The sequence below is a fragment of the Argopecten irradians genome, chromosome 2 (genome assembly GCF_041381155.1).
Source record: "Argopecten irradians isolate NY chromosome 2, Ai_NY, whole genome shotgun sequence".
NCBI lineage: Eukaryota > Metazoa > Mollusca > Bivalvia > Pectinida > Pectinidae > Argopecten > Argopecten irradians.
In genome coordinates, this window is record NC_091135.1 from 61673122 (window position 1) to 61695198 (window position 22077).

At 34.9% G+C, this 22077-nt stretch overlaps 1 protein-coding gene across 3 annotated transcripts; it reads left to right on the forward strand.

Annotated features, from left to right (window-relative positions):
• The first annotated feature begins 6890 nt into the window (after nt 1-6890).
• LOC138316168 (hemagglutinin/amebocyte aggregation factor-like) lies at nt 6891-21223 on the forward strand. Of its 3 annotated transcripts, none has more exons than XM_069257727.1 (6): nt 6891-6930; nt 14521-14701; nt 15706-15919; nt 16509-16640; nt 19124-19250; nt 21115-21223. In XM_069257727.1, exons 2-6 carry the CDS (start codon nt 14696-14698, stop codon nt 21173-21175), a joined length of 540 nt encoding a protein of 179 aa, XP_069113828.1. In that variant the 5' UTR covers nt 6891-6930; nt 14521-14695; the 3' UTR covers nt 21176-21223. The 3 variants fall into 3 exon arrangements, with proteins under 3 accessions (XP_069113828.1, XP_069113826.1, XP_069113827.1); XM_069257725.1 differs by lacking the exon at nt 6891-6930 and adding an exon at nt 6992-7074; XM_069257726.1 differs by lacking the exon at nt 6891-6930 and adding an exon at nt 12748-13546.
• Nucleotides 21224-22077: the final 854 nt, after the last annotated feature.

The following is a 22077-nucleotide window of genomic DNA, read 5'->3' on the forward strand; positions in this document are numbered from 1 at the left end:
CTCGGTCACGTCCAAGGTGTCCCATTTTGTCGTGGACCATGGTAAGTGCGGTGGGGACAAGCGACTTGGGCAAGACTAACTGTTTCCTCGCGCTACCGTCTACAATTATTCGCCGGTAGAGTATTCCGCCATCCAGAAATAGTTTATCGAAGTTGGTGCGAAGGTTCGTATGGACGCGTGATAATGGCAGGTCCTCTTTCCGTGGCTTGGTACCTGCCTTGACGAACGGAATCCATATAGACAGGTCTGGGTCTTTTTCTTGTTCTACAGCCACATTCAGAGTGTCCTTGCTATTCGTGTCCCAATTTATGTCCTTTAAAACATCCGCTGACATAGTCACGTTCTCAATAAGTGGTTTTGGTTGTAAGGCATAACCAAGCGCTCTAATTACCTCGCGAGGGATAGTCTGTCCATCCTCAATCTCGCTGGTTAGACTGGGAAGTCTTGACATCGAATCCGCATCTGTATTGTTTATCCCGGGTCGATATACAATATCAAAATCGTATGCCGCTAATGCCGCGACCCATCGTTGTGAGGTGGCATCCAGTTTCGCAGAGGTCAGCACGTATGTTAAAGGGTTGTTGTCGGTTACAGCGGTGAACTGGTTACCGTAGAGATAGTCGCTGAATTTCTCAGTAACTGCCCACTTTAAAGCGAGAAACTCTAACTTATGCGCTGGATACCGCTGCTCTGATCTCGACAACCCACGGCTGGCATACGCTATTACCCTCTTTAAGTCGTCCTGCTCTTGGTATAAAACGGCGCCAAGTCCAAAACCGGAAGCATCTGTATGCAGGAAAAATGGTTTCCCAAAGTCTGGGTAGCCTAGGATGGGCGGCTGCGTTAAACTGCATTTCAACTTGTTGAAAGCGTCCTCTTGCTCATCCTCCCAGATCCATTTGCACGGTTCCGGCTTTTCCGTCGCCTTCCTCTTGTTGACCTTTTTAGGTTTCTTAGGTGCAGGCATCAGGATGGTCAAAGGTTTCGCAATCCTGGAGAAATTCCTTATAAACCTACGATAGTATCCTACGAAACCCAAGAACTTCCTCACGTCTTCTGGTGTTTCAGGACGGGGCCATTGGATAACGCGCTCTATTTTAGCTGGATCTGGTTCAATGCCTTCTTCGGAGACTACGTGTCCTACGTAAGTGACCTTGGGTTTAAACAGGGAACACTTGTCGGGAGAAAGCTTGAGACCATGACTTCGCAAGCGGTCTAAAACCTGTTCCAAGTGTTCATCGAATTCCGGTGCAAAGACAATAATGTCATCAATGTAGACGAAGCAAATCTTTGTATGAAGCCCGTGCAAACACTCTTCCATCAGCCGCTGGTATGTAGCAGGCGCGTTTGCAAGTCCAAATGGCATTCTGGTGTATTCGTAAAATCCAAGTGGCCCAACAGTAAAAGCTGTCCTTTCCTTGTATCTCTTGGATCTCCACTTGATGGTATCCAGACTTAAGGTCAAGGACGGAGAAAAACTTGTTCCCTGCTAGTGAATCGAGTGTCTCGTCTATCCTTGGCAGGGCGTATGCGTCTTTGACAGTTCTTTGGTTAAGTTGACGATAATCAACGCAAAGTCTAAGCTGGCCATTCTTCTTGCGTACCAATACAACGTTCTGGGTCCTAGGTGAATGCGACCGCTGTATAACTCCGGCAGCTAACAGCTGGTGTAGATGGTTCCTGACTTCATCAAGCATCGATGGTGGGATTCTGCGATGTCTCTGTCGGAACGGCGTATCGTCATGTAAGTCGATCCTATGTCGGATAACATCTGTGTGACCCAGATCAATATCACTGGTAGCAAATTTCGTGCGGTACTTCTCTAGTAATGCCTTGGCCCGTGACTCTTCATCTTCTGAGAGTCTGTCAACGTGTACCTCTATCTTGGCTAAAGCATCTTCGTTGTCGTCCTCACCATCATCTATATCCTCTATTCCCACCATCTGAAGCTCGCATAGTAGAGATCTTGGTTGGACAGTTACTGTGCGAGTCGATACATTGCTTACACGTATTTTGATCCTTTCCGTACTGCCGTAGCTATAGGAAACAACAGATGGGATAATATCGATGTCATTTGGTATAGATGATCCAGGAGTGGAGTTGATGAGGGCGCAGACTGGGGGACAATTCAACTTCTTCTCGGGCCGTCCATGTATAATTACCTCAGAATTCGGGCGAATGGTTATAGGAGTAGTTTCCGCAGACTTTACAACGGCAAGTCTGTAGTGGTGTCGTGCCAATTCCCGCTCCCGGAGGTGGATGCATCTAAATGAAAGGTAAGTTGGCGTCGTTAATCTTCCATCCTGCAAAAAGCGTTGGCCATAGTGTTCCTTTGTCTGTGTCATCAGAACATGGAGAAGGTTAGTACCTATCAGGATAGGGACTGTAGAGTTGTAAGGGCTTGCCGGCACGACGAGAAAAAGTCCTTTCTCTATAGTGTTTCCAGCTGGATCCATCCCAGTTCCAGTGAACTCAACAGGAACTTCTACTAGTCCTAGGTACGGTAGTAGTTGGCCGTCCGCACATTCGATGTTCAACACCGTCTTAAGTTCCTGTATAGGTATATGTGCAAGGTGGTTGTCATAGAATTGCTTGGATATTGTGGAGATAGTTGAACCGGTATCCAATAACGCTTTGGTCTGTGTGTCATAAATCCTGACCGTTACCTCGTTGGCTGTTCCTACCAGTTCTGTAGGTTTTTCAGGGCTAATCTGCTGACAGGCTAACGTCCGCCCTTTGACGCTTGCCTCTACTTGTTTAAAGGATGCGATTTCTCAATCTTGGCTCTGCATCCGAGTTTAATATGTCCCTTCTGGCCACATCTGTAGCAGGTTGGCTCTTCATATGAGTTACTCCTCGACTGATTCATGCCATCTCCCGAGTACTGTTTAGGTTGCTGGCGGTTGCGTCTGTTATCTCTATCTTGTCTTCTGATATTACCCTGTCGAGACGAGAACTCCTGACGTTCCATCTTCATGTCTTTAACATCAGCGGCAAGTTGATTTATCATTCCTTTTAACTCGCTCAGCTCCGATTTGTTGGTGTCGCTGACTGGTGCCGCGGATTTGGAAATAGCTGTTTCTTTCTTTCCATGTTGTCGGGTTTTCCAGTCTTCCTCCAATCGCCTTATTGCCACCCTGAGTTGATCGAAGTCTCTAATGCTCTCATGCAGATACCCAGATGCATCCTTCAAGGATGGTTTCAGCCCGCACCAAAACATCGTACACAGCATGGAGTTAGTGTTGTGTTGGGGGACTTGTTCGCTTTCCACTGCCTTTGCTAGGAGATCTTCCAATCGGCAGCTCCAGGTTGCGACATCTTCGTCAGTCTGCTGCTTGGCGCTATAAAATTGGGCAAGTTGCATCTCAGCCTGCTGAACGTTACCAAATACGCTATCCATTTTCTCTAAAATATCATCTACTGACGCTGAGGGATCAAGGTGTGAGCGTACACGTAGGGCTGTTCCTCTCAACGAACTCCGGATGGCCTGGGCTATCGTAGCAGGTGGATGTCCTTCCTTGATGATACATTGGACTTCGCTGCGCCAAACATCATAAGCGACTTCCTTCTTTGTGTCTCCCGAAAAGGGCGATATCTTGGGGAAATGCTGTATGGCTCCTGTGTTATAGGTAACAAAACTGGGTTTGGCATCTTGCTCAGCTGATACACCTCTCATCCAAGCTTGGAAATCATCTAAAGTGTCGACCTTGGGCTTTACCTTCATCGTCCTCAGATGACCCACAAGCATCTGCACTTCCTCTTCTGTCATATCAGCCATGGTTAGGGATGAGAGTGTCAGTAGCGATATATTGAGCCAAAGTACCTAAACCGCTTTCACAATGCAAGACAATATAATGTTAACCAAGAGCCAATTTACAAAATTTGTGGACGTGGGGGCAGGGGTCTAAATAAACACCACAAACTATTTAGGGATTATCTGTAGGTATACGGTACTCAAAACAGTATTTGCAATATATACCAAAATATTGTTTTCCTTGCGTACGTAGTGTATACCGTTTACAGTTACACAATATTAATAGGAAAATATTGTCAAGTGATTCTATAAATGAAAAATGTCTGTTATTATAGTCATCTCACATTACAAAGTTTAAGAAATTTGCAAGCAAAATAATTTCTTTTTCAAAGATGGAAAAGAAATAAGTAGGCATAAAGTGATATAACATACAACATAGAACATCGAAAATGCTGAAGTTATTCACAAAACAAAAATGTGAGCGACAAAAATGTTGTGTGAAAAAAATAGCTTCCGTATTGATAGAGGAATTTACACAATTGGAAAAAAATAATAGTATCTGACAAATACAGTACGTAGGTGGCAGAGTATTGTCTATCTTTGGTATACTAGTGTTGAAATATTACCAAGTAATTATTTTGATAGGATAATTTGAAGAAACAACTTCACAGTAATCAATATTCAATAAATGTAGAGTTAACTATGACTTGGTGCAAACCAACAAAAAATATATATATATATATAATAAAGAAAAATTACCTTGCAAAGGAATAATTATAATCCATTTAACACACAAAATAATCCAGTCCAGATAAAAAAAAATAATTCACTATAAGGAAATTACACTTCCGCTCAAAGTCCGGAAACGGAAGAAGCTATTCTGGAAATATCCCTAATTTCCACACAAGTTTATTACACTAATGTCCGTCACTTCCGCTCAAGGTCAATCACAGGAGGTCGCCATCTTCAATGTGTCAGTCACTTCCGCTGTAAGTCCATCACAGGAAGTCGCCATCTTGGATTTCAGCTCCATTTCCGCCGTTGGTCATGAACTTGGAGGTCGCCATCTTGAATCTTGGTCAATCCAGTGTTTGAACGTATCAGCAATATATTGCACAGGTAGCCGTACTGTCAACTACGCCCGTAGGCGATTTGAATCGTCCCGCGCACGTGCTCTATACGAAACTTTCAGCCGAAGTTGAAAAGTAATCACACACATATGTATACAGGTAGTCGTTGTATAACTCTCGATGTAGACAATGTTCCTCACTGGGGGCTCCAAATGTAGTAGATGGTTTTAACGTTGATTAATTAACGCAAGCCATTCATCGGTAGTTCGACTTTTCCTTTTATTGGTTACAAACAACGTAGAGACTCTACAAAACGAACAAATACACACAATAAATACTTTGACAAAACGTTGCAGATAATATCACAATTAAAATCAAACTTTACAGCGTACCGCTTACATTTATATTTTAACATAACGATATGGCGTTATACATGAATTCAAAGGTTAGTATATTCTAACCAAGACTTATACATAATATACAAAAAGGAGATGCGTCCAAAAAATAGCCGGACGCTTACTTTTTAACATTAAAACATAATAGCCAATATTACTAATGTAGCTAATAAAATACAGATATATACCTATGTGTGGCACAAAGTCGCCTGTGGCATTCACGGTGCGATTTCAGTTAGGTTCCTTACGGATACGTACAGTGTATCTGTAAATTATAAATATAATACTATTGATAAATATATACCCTTGATGTAGCGTACGATATTATCAAAAGATAATTTACTTTAATCAAATAACGAAATATATTACATCAGAACGATCGTCTATTTTAATACAAAATACACAATTATTAACTTCTATATTATAGAAATACAGATTGCATTATATAGCTAGATATACGTACAATAAACTCAGTTAGATATCAAAAGAAAATATTCGACTTACATTACATGATTGTCGTTGATGTGTAGAGGCGCTCTAAAATAGGTGTGACCGTCTAGTGGTCAATCGTAGGAATGCGCTACTGTATAGATCTATACAATGACCGGAAAGGGCGATTTGGCGCCAAAACCGAATAACCAATAAAAACATTACATTTGGACATTACGTCATATAATAAAACCGACCAATAGATACTATCTACATTGATATACATATGACGGAAGATACCGAAACTTTACGAATACGAAACGATACGATACGATAGCGATTTAACTATACTAATAAGTACTGGACAATTACAAGACTACGTTTAATACAAAATACATAAAAGTCAATCCTGCCACAGTACAAAAGCCTAATTAGACCTAACTTAGAATATGCAACCCAGGTATGGTCTCCACAGCTAAAAAGAGATCAGATCGCTCTTGAAAACGCCCAACTTCGTAGTAGAAGCCCCTACTCTGAACTCGAAGGTTTCCTGCCAGTAGAAGCCGGTTTATCTCCCCTTACTTGTCTGGATTAGTCAACTATTGTGTTAACATTTACCGTCAGCTCCATTATGATGTCGATATTCATTATTTTATAAAAATATTCGAACGCTTATTGTAATTAAGCACAAAATAACTATGCTTAGAACTATCCTTTATTTCGTTTTGTATTAGAATTAGAGAAAAATATTGCACATTGACGTGATATTACTCTCTTTTACAGTTTACTTAATGAATACACATATTGTATGTAATATGTTGTATGTAATATATTGTATGTAATATATTATATATAATATATTGTATGTTCCTACTATAAAAAGGACTTTTACAAATGATGAATTCATGACACCATGTAATGATAAAAGACCATGGTGGAGTATTACTTGTTAAAAGTGAACAGTAAAGAAGTATTTACCCTAATCTAGTCCTCGTAACATTATCTATTTTCATTTACAAATAATGTTTCTATTAGCTATGATTTATACTCAGTTAGTTGTATTGAATATATATCACAATTTGTTTGTTGTTACTCCATACAGTATATAGGAAATTTGTATATTATTTTTTTAGTTCATATGAAATGGGCAATGTAGACTGAATCATCATTTCTATATATCTTACCCTCATAACGATGAGCAAAAAGAATGTATTATCCTTGGTGATGGGCATAGGTCACGGCGGGCTTTAATGCTAGACGTCAAAACCAGAAACTGACGACTGTAAGTATCCATTCACGTATTTGACTATTTGTATCTTTATCAGCAATAGTGCATTTGCAAACTGGACAAAAACTCATAGATAATGCACATATGTTGTCATTATGTAATATTCACATGCAGCCAAGAAAACACTACAGGAGAAAGGTAGGCCAGCAACCATTCAGAAACAGCTTTTATATTTCAAGATGGAAATGTAAAACGAGATTGAGAATTTTGTAGATTCGCAAAACTTATTGACTTACCGTGAATACTACACTTGTTCCGTCTTCTGGACTCCCATATATTACCTTTTTACGTTTGAAATCGTCGGTTTTCATATTTTCACATTTTTGAAATATGGAATTTCTTCTTCATCACAATAATGTAACATTGATCTGGTCTTGTAACTTGCTAAATGAAAATTCCCTAGAAACTTACCAATCTTTCTTTTTGTGAGGGTAATAAAATGATACTTTGCAAGAGTCGATCGACCAAGTAAAAGGCGTGTTGACTTTGAACGTGATAAGATAGAGTCAATTTGTTATAAAATTCTAAATTAAAAACAACATGGTGTATTTAAGGCATATATAAAGAACCCTTTTTTAAGAAACTGTATAAAAAAACCTATCTTATCTATGCAGGTGATATGAACTCTGACATTTTGAGAAAAGATAAGAGCAAGGCACTGATAACCATCTGCTGTGGAAATTCTAAGAACCGACATGTTTTGTGACAAACTAAAACCCTTCCTTGATAGATATTATCTTCACTAATTCTAAAACCATATTACTATAAGCCACTGTGGTCATAGTGACTGCCATAGCATGACAGCTACATCCTAGAAGAGTCGTGATATTGTGTTAAGATTTGTTAATAAGAAGAAAGTAACCATTAGAAGCTACAATAATTTTTGACTTAATGAGGATATATATTAGGAGATCCTTTCCACATGGCTCACATTATACAGGACATCCAATTGACCCTTGACTTTAAGCAGATTCAGGAGTCAAATCACGATTTCACAGAAATTTGAAGAGTCAAAACGTATGACAAATAGAAATGTGCTTCAAACTCAAGAGTCAAGTCCGATTTCTGAGAGTCAAAAACATACTGTCAGGGGTCTACTGGATGCCCTGATTATATGATGATGTAGACGATGTACTGGGTGCACGGAATGCTCTTGAGATGTCACTGACGAGCACACACCATCTAAACAAAAGGTGCCAAAGCAAAATCCGCCACCCTACAAATATGAATTCTGGTTACAAGGAACTGCTTTATAAGAAGGCAAGACAGCTTGAAATACATATATGTTTTTACTTGTAGTAAACTGTGTATAGTACGTACTATCATATATCTATGTATAACTGAACTTAGTAATATCAGTGTGGAGCCTAGTCAGTCCTGTTCATAACTATGTTGACGTGGTTAGAGTTGATATAACCAACACAGAAACCCTAGTTATGGCACTTTTGATCAGGCTGCCAGGTATCATATTTCAGCAATATTTCAACCTGGTTTGTGTCTGAATTAAATTGATTAACAATTTAGCTGATTTCTTGAGTTTGCCAGTGACACTTGATAAATGATAGAAACCTGCTTAATTGGTATCAAGCTTAACCCCTTAACTCCCAAGAATTTTTAGCAGAGTTCTCGAAAATCTGACATTTTCTTTCATAGTGATTTTTCACCCTTTTGCAGCAATATTTTTGGTAATCAACCCATATATATTTAGAAACTTAAGATCACAACCTTTTCAAATTTTGTAAGGAAAATGGTGTTTTCACATTAATTACGTTACCATAGCAACCGAAATTTTGGACTTTTACAAAAAAGTTAAAGTTTCTTACATTTATAACTCTTAAGACAATGAAAGTTATTTAGATGTCAATTTATCAACCTAACAATCAAGTATATTATTGCAGAAGGGTTAAAAATTTTATCGAATGCCATAATTTCAATTTAATTTTGAATATTACCATGGTTACCAACAAAATTAAAAACCGATGATTTTTGAAAATGCTTAATTAGTGTTTCACCTGTCTTGCTTCATCTAGAGAAAGTTTGTTCTATATTTAACAGGCTTGGTGATCTTTTACTTTTCGTATTAATTTCAAAAGAGAACGTGTTCAGAATTGGTATCAAATCATTAATCTTTTGCGTAAAAAATGTTACCATGGCAACCAAAATATAAACTACGGAAAAATGCGATTTTACACTGATAGAACCATTTTCACGGGCTTCCAGTTGACTAAAATATCGAAAAAAATGTAATGTGTTGCAAAATCGTTTGTTTGACATGTTACTGTTTATAATATTAAATATTTATATTCATACTCAGATCATTTCAATTTTTTGGAACGCCAAAAACCAACATCATAACCTGTATGTCATTGTAGCAAGCTGGCTTACAAATATTTATCAAGATGTTTAGATGAAGTATCTAAATATATATCTGTACACAATAACAAGAGGCCCAAAGGGCCTTAACGGTCATCTGACTACCTTGGCAATAGTAAAATTAATTTTATATGGTGCCACTTGGTAGGAAATTAATTAGATATATTGTCGTGGTAGCCATCTTCGATTTGGGATCAACCAGAGATGTAACAACACTTTGTCGGGACCATGTCAGGATCATTTCATGCAAGTTTCAGCCTAATCGCACCTGTAGAACTTGAGAAGAAGTTCAAAATGTGTTTTCAAGATGGCGGCTGTGGCGGCCATCTTGGATTTCGGATCGACCCGAAAAATAACAACACTTTGTCGGGACCATGTCAGGATCATTTTATGCAAGTTTCAGCCAAATCGCACCGGTAGAACTTGAGAAGAAGTTCAAAATGTGTTTTCAAGATGGGGGCTTTGGTGGCCATCTTGGATTTCGGATCGACCCGAAAAATAACAACACTTTGTCGGGACCATGTCAGGATCATTTCATGCAAGTTTCAGTGAAATCGTACTGGTAGAACTTGAGAAGATGTTCAAAATGTGAAAAGTTAACGCACGGCGGACGGCGCACGGCGCACGACGACGGACGAAACATGATAATACACACTGTCAATGTGTCTATGACCAGATGACCTAAAAAATGCAATGCGGTACTCTCATAGTATACTGCTTTTTGGTTTGGTTTGTTTATTTTTACGTCCTATTAACAGCCAGGGTCATGTAAGGACGTATGTAAGTATCAATATCCATCAAGATAATAAATGAATACAGAGTAAAAGACTAGCAGACAGCTTTTGTGTTTTCTTGACAAAATTTGTGTATTCTACATGTACATGTACTCATAATAATTTGCATGTTATTTTTTTAAAGACAAAAACGCATATACATATTCTATATTTGATAGAAATACAAACAATCTATATTAATCATTTATTATCTGTGTGTTCTATGTCCAGTTCTATATTGCTTGGTTACCTTATATATATATTATGGTAGAAGCCCTCACTTTTTCCCAGATATACATCTATATACATTTGCAAAAAAAAATGCATCGTACATATATGTGTATATGCGATGTATTCCTTGTCCATATTGTAGATACCATGTAATGTAGTCTGTAAAACTGTCTATATTGTTAGGTTTTTTTTTAATAAATGTTTTTGTGTCTATATATTTGGCAAAATAAAAAAGAAGCCTAATGCTATAGACAGGTTTAGCGGACTACATGTAATGCACATACTTGTGTGTTATTGACTCTTGACCATATTGCAGATACACTGCATACAGTGTGTACATACATGTATATGTGATATGTCTTGACCATATTGTAGATACATGTACACCGCCGTGTCTATACATGTGTATGTTTTATGTATATACCCTATTCTATTGTAGATACACTGCAATGACTACACATGTATTTGTCTAATGTCTTGACCAACTGTAGATACACTGTGTGTCTATACATGTGTATGTTTTATGTATATACCATATTCTATTGTAGATGCACTGCAATGACTACACATGTATATGTCTAATGTCTTGACCATATTGTAGATACACTGCAGTGTCTACAGATATATGTGTGTTATGTCTTGACCATATTTTAGATACACTGCAGTGTCAACAGATATATGTGTGTTATGTACTGACCATATTGTAGGTACTCTGCAGTGTCTACAGATATATGTGTGTTATGTACTGACCATATTGTAGATACACTGTGTGTCTATACATGTATATGTTTTATGCATTGACCATGTTGTAGATAAACTGCTGTGTCTACACATGAATGATACGCTGCAGTGTCTACATATATGATTCATATCTTTGACATATATGAATGTTATGTCTTGACCATATTACAGTTTCTACATAAGCCTACATAAGCATGTGCATTGCATGTACTAATTATGAATCATATATGTAGACACTGCAGCGTATCATTCATGTGTAGACACAGCAGTTTATCTACAACATGGTCAATGCATAAAACATATACATGTATAGACACACAGTGTATCTACAATATGGTCAGTACATGCACATATATGTGTAGACACTGCAGAGTACCTACAATATGGTCAGTACATAACACACATATATCTGTTGACACTTTATTGTATCTACAATATGGTCAGTACATAACACACATATATCACTGCAGTGTCTACCTGTATATATGTTATGTATTGTCATACACGTATGTGGTCTTTGTTTAGTCATACTTGTGTGATAACAATTCCAAAGAATTGACTTCACTTTTACTACATGTGCAATTTTGATATAGCTATGAATAAATCCATAAACATGTATCTGAACATTGTTTTCTGACATATGCTCTTTTTACAAATGATTTGCTAAAGATAAAAAAATGTATTATTTCAACAAGAAACAATTCATTATTTTAATAAAGAAAGCAGAAAGACCTGATGAAAATGCTGAATCTCATTACAGGGTTATGTTAAATACATCTGACCCCTTTCCAAATTGTAATTTTAAAATTAACTTCCCTACATTTGTGTAACATACTTGTACAATTTTAGCCTAATCTTTTTCTGGACAAATATCAATAGTATCTCTATCACAGAGCATAATATTTTACATTTGTGTCAATTGAAGCATGAAGAACTTTACAGGCAAAATATGTTTATACATTTTGTATCTCTGCTCAAGTTGCCCTGTCACTTCCCATCAGAAAACCATAATTTGGATTACATGTAAATGCATAATTTTTATGCAGTATAAAGAAGATGATGTATAAGATTCAGTGGACTTATTTGTATGATCAGTCAGACAACCTGCATTTTTAATGTTTTTAGTGCAAATAGTACATTGCATGTGTCAATCTTTGATTTGAGATTAAGAGCAGAATTTTTATTGATACTGAATCTATCTGTACTATACATGATGCATATGTATAGGTATGTATATGGAAGGTGTCATTATTCTAAATGATTGTATCTCTGCAACTTTCACTACATAAGTTAGCATGATCTATCCAAATTGGAACACTTTTTGAAGAATTGGTAAAAAAAATATAGAACTTTGTGTTTGTGTCAGGATCCCTATAAAATTTCAAAACATAGATTCCTTTGTTTTCATTTCATATGTTTTGTTTACATGTCAATAGACTATTTTTGCTAAACTGTACTGGATTAATTAGTTGACCTCCTCCTGGAGGACATTTCTAGTTTGTATTTGAAGAACAAATTCATTTCAGTAAAATTTGAAGAATCATATTAAAAAAAAATAAATATAAAAAAATGATCTGGATATTAAATATCATTATAGATTATCTAATATATTTTGTCATTGACACTTGAATTGTTTATTTCCATTACTTGTAATCAGTAATTTTCTAAATATCAAACAAAATGCATATATTCAAAATAAAGATAAGATATCATAGTCAGTATTTGAAGTTAATCTAGTATTCCAATCCACAAAATATTTATGGGTATAGATCGATCTATCGTAACAATGTTGGTTTTTTTTATATTTACACGGCATGTTCATGTAGCTTATGTATATATGTGTTTAGTTCTGTTGGTATTGATACAAATTAATATTTACGATGGGGGTTACGGCATATTAGGTACAATGTATGTTTCGTATTTTTGTGTTCAGGAAACTTCGCATCGTGTCCAGCATACTTACACGCATGCACATTGTACATGTGTCACGTACGTACAGTAGATCAACATGTATATCGGCTGATAACACAACCATGTTAATTAGGTCCTCAGTGATTATGACAGTGTCACTCATAAGATGTCCTAGTCAATCAATACTAACAATTTAGCTATAAACATGCGGGCCACCATAGAAAATAATCGGCGTCGGACACGTGTGCTTCAATACATGTAACTTTTAGAAATGAAAGTCCGGGGAAATCCCCGTTACTATAAATAGTTTTATCTGTCGTCGGCAAGATTTATTTGCTGAATTAATTAATTTTTTTGAATACAGTAAAAGAAATCACTGTAAACATGTTTCTTGACATTTTTGCGTAAGGGTTTAGAGTTTTTTAACTGCAAAATTGAGGACCATTATCCGTGTGTTCTGGTAAAGTCGTCGATCGGTTTCGCACAGGTGCTTGTGAAACCGATCAACGTCAAGTCGTGGGACTGAGCAATTTTCCGTGGATGCATCTGTTGATTTATGGAGTCGTTGTATTGTTAATATGGTATGTTATGAATGATAAATTTGTGTATATTGTTCAGTATTTTCCTGAACTTCATCGTATCTATAAGTTATGCCAGATTGGTGAGAAAAAATGGTTAAAACTGACCACATATTGCTATGTATCGCGTAAAACCACACATCACACGTACTTTTTAGATGAAATCTTTGTTTTTGAAAAATATGTTTGTAGATATTGCAAGATAAATATAAAATTGGGATACGAAGTTATCAACAGTATGAATTTCAAGCATTATTTTTCAGTACTTTTTGATTAGCAAGGGATTCAATATCGGGTCCGTGCACTGAATGTTACGGCGACAGAAAGACGACGTCATCAATTTAAAATGTTCCGTTTTTCAGTCTGCATCTTTTTTAAACTCAATAAAACATCATGAAGACATTGTTAAATGAAAATTTTATAAGAACAAAAATGATTACATGTTATCTCTAGTTTTAGCAGATATAATCAGTATCTCGATAGCTCCTAAAATAAGGGAGTTATGACGATTTGTTCAACACCGACACGTTATTGGCGTAGTTTGGCGTATCTGGGAGTTAAGGGGTTAATGGTATGGGTTTTTTTTTTTTTAAATCTTATTATGTGTATATGCTCTACTTGTAGTATTGTGATAAGGTGTTTTATATATGAATTTTATGTACTGTTATCATTTATTACTGCAAATGTCTTCTTTTTACATGCTCTGTAGTGACTGAGTGAAACAAATTAACTCTGATAAATTGGAATGGAAAAAAGGTCAAGTATCCTGTATGTGTAGGTCAATCTCGGTGAAATTCAAGTTTACCAAATAATTTATCACCCACCTGTATGTTTTCATGCTGTTTTGCTAATTCTCTAGAATTGAAAATGAAAGTAATAATTTCGTACTTAAATGGACACAGCCAACGGTGAAATACAGCATATTTACAACTTGTTACTATTATGTCAAAGATATATAAGAATTTGTTTATATCCAGCAAGTGCACCGGATGCTACTGCATTACGAGACTTGCTAGCCCTATCTCCAACACTAATCAGCCAATTGTACGGTGGGGTTGCCTATCTACACTTCCTGGTGTGTTACAAGGTTTGGCTGGACATTCGTCCTCTCACAAGTTCGGGAATACACAACGTCTTGGAGGGTTCTACAACATGAAGGTACACATTTGTTGAAATCTATTGAATTAATGTGTTTTGTTATTTTATCAAAGTGGGGTAATGAATGTGATTATTAAGATTTGTAGAATCTTAACATTTCTAAGTAAAAAGGCTGAAATATTTAAAGTTAGGAAATTGTACCAATTTTCGCAATTACTATGATTTAAGTATGTAATTTTCAAAGCATTTTAGTTTTGATAAAACAAATTTTTTTTTCACGACATACATCTCATCACCACCTACAAACGGAGATAACTACAATTCAAAATCATGATTGATGGTAACTTATCAACTGAAGTTATCAAATGTAGTGATATCTAAAAGCCTATCCTAGTAACAACTAAGCTATTTGATATGCCATTTTGAGTAACCGCCATTTGTATTTTTAATACAAAGATCTAAAAGGCTCAATGGTTTTAAAGATGTTTTTACAAAATCAAATCCTGTCAAACGTATGATGGAAGTGTCTGATATAGATACCAGTAAACATGATAATATGGTTAGGTGATGAAAGACACGTGATTCGAACATGCTGCACTCGTTTCCTTGAATATTTGGTCAAAAATTATGAATAACTCAAAACTAAGGCGGCAATATTAAGACATATAATTAGCCATGATGCATACGAACTTTTGATCTTTTTAGTTGTACATGCATGCGCACTATCAATAGCTTAAACGTCCATGGTAATAGGCTTCAATAAAGCGTTGTGTTGGATGGATTCGATTGTTAATCACTTTTAAACTGATATTTAACTTATTTAAAGGAATACCTTAGCTTTGAACAATTGAGGGTGGTAGGATAGAATTTTAACTACCGGGATTTTCCAGAAAGTATTGAAGGGACCATTCTCAAACATCATACGTATGATCTCCTTGGCATTATTTTTAACATACATTTTTAAAAAACCGACCGGCGAACATCATTGACTTTGACAACTGAAATTTTAGCTTAGTCTACCTTATAATATACAAAAATTTAATATATTTTATGAAAATGTACAGGTTGTGGTGTGCATCCTATTGGCTGGTCTCTCTGTGGCGACTGCCTTTCTTGTCGACACTGTCGATAGTTATGATCACGAAATGGACTTTTCATGCGCCGTAAACACTACGTTACGCCATCTTCACAGTCACCATGACAACCACCATGAGGACAGAATATGGTCGATGGGATGTTATCCTGCTGTCGCACCAGTCTATGGCTGCCAATGGACAAGTACATATTTTTAAAAAAAAATTCCAGCTTCTTTTTAATATTTACCAATATGAAAAAAACAGTTTTCTAAAATGTTGAAATGAACAATATTTTCAATGCACAAGCCTACAGTTAAGATGAAAAGAAACTGATCGTATTTCCATATTTTTAATATGCCTGTCAAGATCAAAAGATAGACCAAATACTTTCGGTACACTTAAAGGGAAATTCATTGAAATGGTTTTAGGGCGAAGATATTCAATTAAACGGTCGGTATTTATCCTGATCAGAGAACGTCTAATATACTTGCATTAACCGAAAATGGTTAAATTATTACTCAATGCGACACGAACTATCATCTTAAATCCTAAAAAACTGCAAGAACTGACAGAAGTGGTTATACGCTACCTACGGTTGCCTATTCCGATTATTTATCTTAATACATATGGTGGAAATCCGTTTTGTTATAAGGAAAATTAGTCTTTTGGATGCGCATATTTTCTTTCCTTATCTATATCAGTTACTTTACATCAGTTACAGTTATCTGCGTGTAGGTGTTCATTATCACTGTGGTTTATGGAGAGTTTATGATGTTTTATCCCACCACCAGGCTGGGTAAATGGCTATGACCAAGCATTTGACTTCGAATGTCCTGATGAAGGGTTCATCAATGGCGTTAGAAGTCGCCATGACAACAACCATGAGGACAGAGTGTGGGCTTTTCAGTGTTGTAAGATGAAAGGTGAGTTATATGACATACATTTACAAACCCTAGGTAAAATATTTTATATAATTTGGCTTATGAAATATCGTATGTGAAGTAAATTACCAAAGTGGAAATTTGATTAAAAAGATTTAAATAATAATTTTATCATTGTTTCGATTTTTAAAATCATTTGTATTTCATAGTAAACGAAATAAAATACCCTTTGAAACAAAATTCCCAAACGGTATTTTCACTGTAAATGCTGTGGTCAATATTGAGTGAAAATATCAAAACTGATATTTTCACTTGGGTGGAAAATATCACATATATTGCAACCATAACATTTTTTTCATCGTAAAATGTAATAAATTTAGGTTTGTAACAACAGACGTATTTTTGTAAACTGCATACCACTTAACCAGTTTGAATTTTCGCGCCCCCGCCATATATGGTATCAACATCCGAGTCATAAGTTAAAGGTCAATTTTCATTGGTCAATACCACAGACATCATGTCACAAGAAAAGACTTTTTTTAACGATCGCCATCTTTGTTTGACTATCAATATTGTATCACATCATTTTATTTCATCGTATTGTGCTTACCCTCCCTCTCCTCCCTATTTGATGTCTCATTTATGTACTATTAAGGATAAAATTCGATATCTAAAGAACAGTTTAGACATGTTATCATCGGTTTGATGTCTAGTATCTAAGTGTATAAATAAATGTTTTTAAAATATGAAATAAAAAATATAAGCTATCCTATAAATTTCAGTAGTTATTTTTATAAAGTTTTTATCCTATACACTTCATCTTATATCTCAAAAATTATAAATATATTTACATTATTATGTTTATGATACGTCTTATAAAATTCTGATTTATTTTATATCATTATTACTCAAGGAATATCGCATTTATTTTTAACGTTTCCAGTTGCGATTTTAACAATATCATTATTTTACAAAAACTGACAGAAAATGTCCCTTTCCAATTATACATGTAGTTTCAATTTAAAGTTATACTTGTCGTAATTTTCTGAGTAAAGATGGGCTTTTGACATTTTATTCACAACCAAAAGTTACCATCATTTTGAGAATTACAAAATGTACAATAATTTTACGACTACAAATAAGAGCTGAAAATAATTTTGCCAGTACTCCCAAAATCATTATATTTACATCTACAATACAGTGAAATGAGTACAAACGGTCAGACCATCGTTGTGGTCTACGATTTCATTTCACATTTTTGCAGAGTTATTACGAAATATTAGTTATGCGCTGATTTTCCACTATTTTCATTGGCGTATACATGGTCATGTGACGTTCATTATATAGCATATTAACTTGGAATTGGTGTTTCCATTTTTTAGAAACATCGAGTTAATATCCTTTTGCGAAATTAACTGCCCAAACGCTGCATTCTTCGGGGTGGCGTTCTTTAACCAATGCTTTTCTTGTAATTAATGTCCACACCAGAGATTTTTTTATATTTGCTAAAGAAACGACATACATGTTCCTAATATAAAAATCAAGGACTCTTGTTTCGGTCCATATGGTGCTATTTCGCCCTTGTAGAATTTTAAATAATGGCCTCGGGCTACGCCCGCGGTCATTATTTATTCTACGCTGGCAATATAACACCATACGGACCTCAAAAAATGCCCATGATATTTATATAGTTTATATATATTTATATATATCTATAATTATAGAGTGATTTCTGCAGTTGTGCTTTCATCTGAACATACATTAAGCATGAAAAATATCAATTTTACAACGCATATATTCTGTGTTGTATCTTATGTTTATAAGGGATCATGCATGTTTGTCTATTTGAGTAATTTTCACACCATAATTCATCAAATCTTATGGGTTACTGAAGAAAAATAACGCATAAAAAATTCCACCCTGTTATGGCACATAAAAGTCTGACCAAATGCCATGTTGGTGTCCACGTTAAAAGACTGGCGTGTTTTATATCAACAGTACTCTTAAAGATGATCCACCGCTGAGAAACAGTATTTTTTCACTATCAAAAGCAGGAGCAGATGATTTAGTATTTTCTTCAATTACAAAAGTTACTTAATTAACACCATTACCACCATTGAAAAGCTTGACCTTCTAATTTTACTTCAAGATGTTAAAAATAATTAATTGCATCCCGAAAAAATTCCGTGGCACTATGTCCTATGTGGAATGATGTATTGATTACGCATGCACCGAAAGCAAAATAAATTATTTCATATTATTTTTTGTGTTAATTAGACATATAAATACACGATTAAACACAATTATTGTTCAAATGATAAGTATTGTTTATGCTCTGTCGGCGGTGGAGCATCTTTAAACATCTTTTGTTTTTATAGAATATAGAGAGTATTAAAAGAAAGAGAAAAAAAGGGGGGGGGGGGGGGGGTTCTGCAGATCGTATTGAAGTCATATATGGGCCATGTTTCAAAATTATCAAAGTTATTGTTTTTTTTTATTTCTATCTAATAATGTATTTTATTTAGGTCTAATAAGAAATGACTGTACTGATACTGGGTTTGTGAACAGATTTGACGGGGATTTAAGCTTTACAACACATCATGATAATCAAAACATCCATGGATGGATCAGTGTCCATGACAACGATCACGAGTAGGTATCAAACCATATGTCAAATAAAATTAACAAAAATAAAGCGATTATTTTCTCAATTTTCAAAACATAACAATACCAATCAATTAAGTGATATCATCAATTGGACTTATCAATATAATAAGTACATTTATTCATAACATCAATTCGAATTTGTGATATCATTTACCAGCTGGATATAAACCGACACAACGATCTTATGCACGCACCCACTGGTTTACCTTTCAACAATCTGTAAGACGTGTTAATGCAAATTGACAAACATGACACTATAACGCAATAAAGCAAAAGATAAACGAAAATAAAAAATATTAATAAATTCAAAACGTTTAACGGCCCAATGTATGTATCTTTTTGAAATATTTCACTTTTTAACAAACCCAAGGTTTTTTCTAATATATATTTTTATTCAATCATATGTAATATTACAACATGCGATATATTGATACATGTCCAAATCAACAATAAGTATACAGTTATTTGCATAATTGATTACTATGGTACTGTACTTATAGATCCATACATGCATGTGGACGTCTTCATGCAAAATGGATATTGTGCTTAATTTCTCATTGAATTACATCCATAAGAAAGTTACATTTGTTTCCAATTTTCTCTCTCTTTTTACAGCGTAAGAGTAAAGCCCAGCTTCTTCTATTTTTTTTTTGTAATAAGATAGATACAGCTTACCCATAACAAAAGTTGAAATTCTCTCCCTTTGTTTTCAACAGTAGATTAAAAATAGTATTTTTTTAAATTTAATATCTCAATAGTAACAAAAGAAAACTTATGTCATATTCCCATCTGTCAACATTACCACAAAAAGAATTGATTGGTCATTGAAAGTTACCACGAGGCCATGTTTTATTTGTATCAAATTTAAAAAAGGAGGACCAAAAAGACTTAACACAGCAACAGTCCCAAAATAAATGCAATATTGTCTCCCTTCCATTTTCACAAAAAGGTACACCTTCCTGTTTCAGATAATTTAATCTTCATCAATCTAACATTAGTATACAGAATATTACGCAATACCTTAAAATGAAAATTCTGAAGCTTAGTATCATCAGAAATAGGTCTAGGAGATGTTAAATAAGTTTGCCATGTTTCAACAAATTTATTCAATTGTAAAACGTCCCCCCACTTTCCTTGACTAGTTGGTTTTGTTTTATATTGGAGTAATGATAATTTGTTAAAATATTGCGTTACTTTGTCATTATTTTACATGAAGTTTATCACTTTATTTGAAGAAATCTCTGTTGGTACATTATTTTGCTCTCTGAGATTTGTTTTCCAGTGCCTTCGTAAGGCATTATAAGGCCATGATATTCTAAAAAGTAATATCAACATCATATTTTTCAAATAAAACTTTCAGCAGACATAAATCTTCGTTTTTCTAATAGATCATTAACAAAGAAAACTAACTTTCTACTTACTTTAATGATGTTAGAAAGATACGTACATTAGACCTTCGAAACTATATACTTACCAGAACCATTTCCCATATTTGTATTCCAAAAAATATCAGCTAGATCCATTGGTTTATTTAAGTAGTTTTCTGAGTTTCAATTGTTTTGATGTAACTTATATTTAATCTTTTGGTAATATGTTGAGATGAAATAGATATTAATTTAATACGTTAAACGCCCACTGCAATTCTAAAGCAACATTTCGGTTAAGATATATATATTTCTTTTTTTTAAAAAAGAGACACGATTATAAATTCATATCCCTTGAAAGTTTAAATTCCTATTTTAATGGACTCGAATGAAGTCAAGTCCAGTGAAAGTCGTTATACATATACTTCCAAAATGTACCAGTATAAATAAACTTCCTGACTAGTGTATTCTTTTCTTAATTGCAGAGACCGCATATTTGACTTCATGGTGTGTGATTATGTGGAAGGTGAGCCCATGCTGTGGTAGATTCAGGCATCATTTGACAGATTTAAGGAATAAAGAATTTCCAATGTTTTTTCTTTTGATTCTCAAAAACAAAAAATGTTTGTAGAGAGTATAAAAAATGCAGAAGCAACTCTTTCCGAATGCTACATATTCTCCAAACATAAAATTCATAAACATTGCTATTTCAATTTCAAACAATTTTATTGTCAAAAGTGAATGGGACTAGACAGCAGGCATTGTCTATAAATGTCTTCTAGTCACGAACATTCATGAACAGTAACACACACACACAAAAAAAACAAAAAACATCTAATTCCAAAAGAAGGGAAATAACTCCAAGATGATTATTACTTTAATGAAAAATATTCTCAATAGACAACAAAAATAACTATTTTCATAACATATAAATCATGTACATAGTACCTTAAATAAAAAATAAGCTACTTTTTATTGGTAAATCTAATTTCCAAATATTCAGACGCCAAAGGCTGTCCATTTCACCTTAAATAGGCCATCCACTGATGAGGCAGGAGACCTCAAATACGTGCTAGGAAATTATGGTTTATTTATTATTTACATTTCAAAAGTATGGTACCTTCTTAATATAAAATTCATATTGAAGTTTTACTAAATGGCAGAATAATTAATTTTTCTTTATTTTCACGGCAAATGCAGCTTCTTGGTTGGTTTTAACGTTTTCTTCGTACTATTATGAAAAAACACATTTAAGCTCCGCCCACTTGATAACGATTGAATGGTGTCTCATGCACGAACTTGGCAACAAACTGCTAAAGAGATTGATATTAAAGTGTTGAACCAGATATATCTGTTTTGTTCTTAAAAGCATTCTTTAAGTTCATTCTTCTGAACGTCAATATAACACGTCATATTACTCGACGTTGACGTCAAAGTCTGTACGACAA

Coding starts and splice junctions, on each gene's coding strand:
- LOC138316168 (XM_069257725.1), top strand. CDS start 7,013: ATGCACATATGTTGTCATTATGTAATATTCACATGCAGCCAAGAAAAC. Junction 7,075..14,520: donor GAAAACACTACAGGAGAAAG/GTAGGCCAGCAA, acceptor GTTTATATCCAG/CAAGTGCACCGGATGCTACT. Junction 19,251..21,114: donor GTCCATGACAACGATCACGA/GTAGGTATCAAA, acceptor TCTTAATTGCAG/AGACCGCATATTTGACTTCA.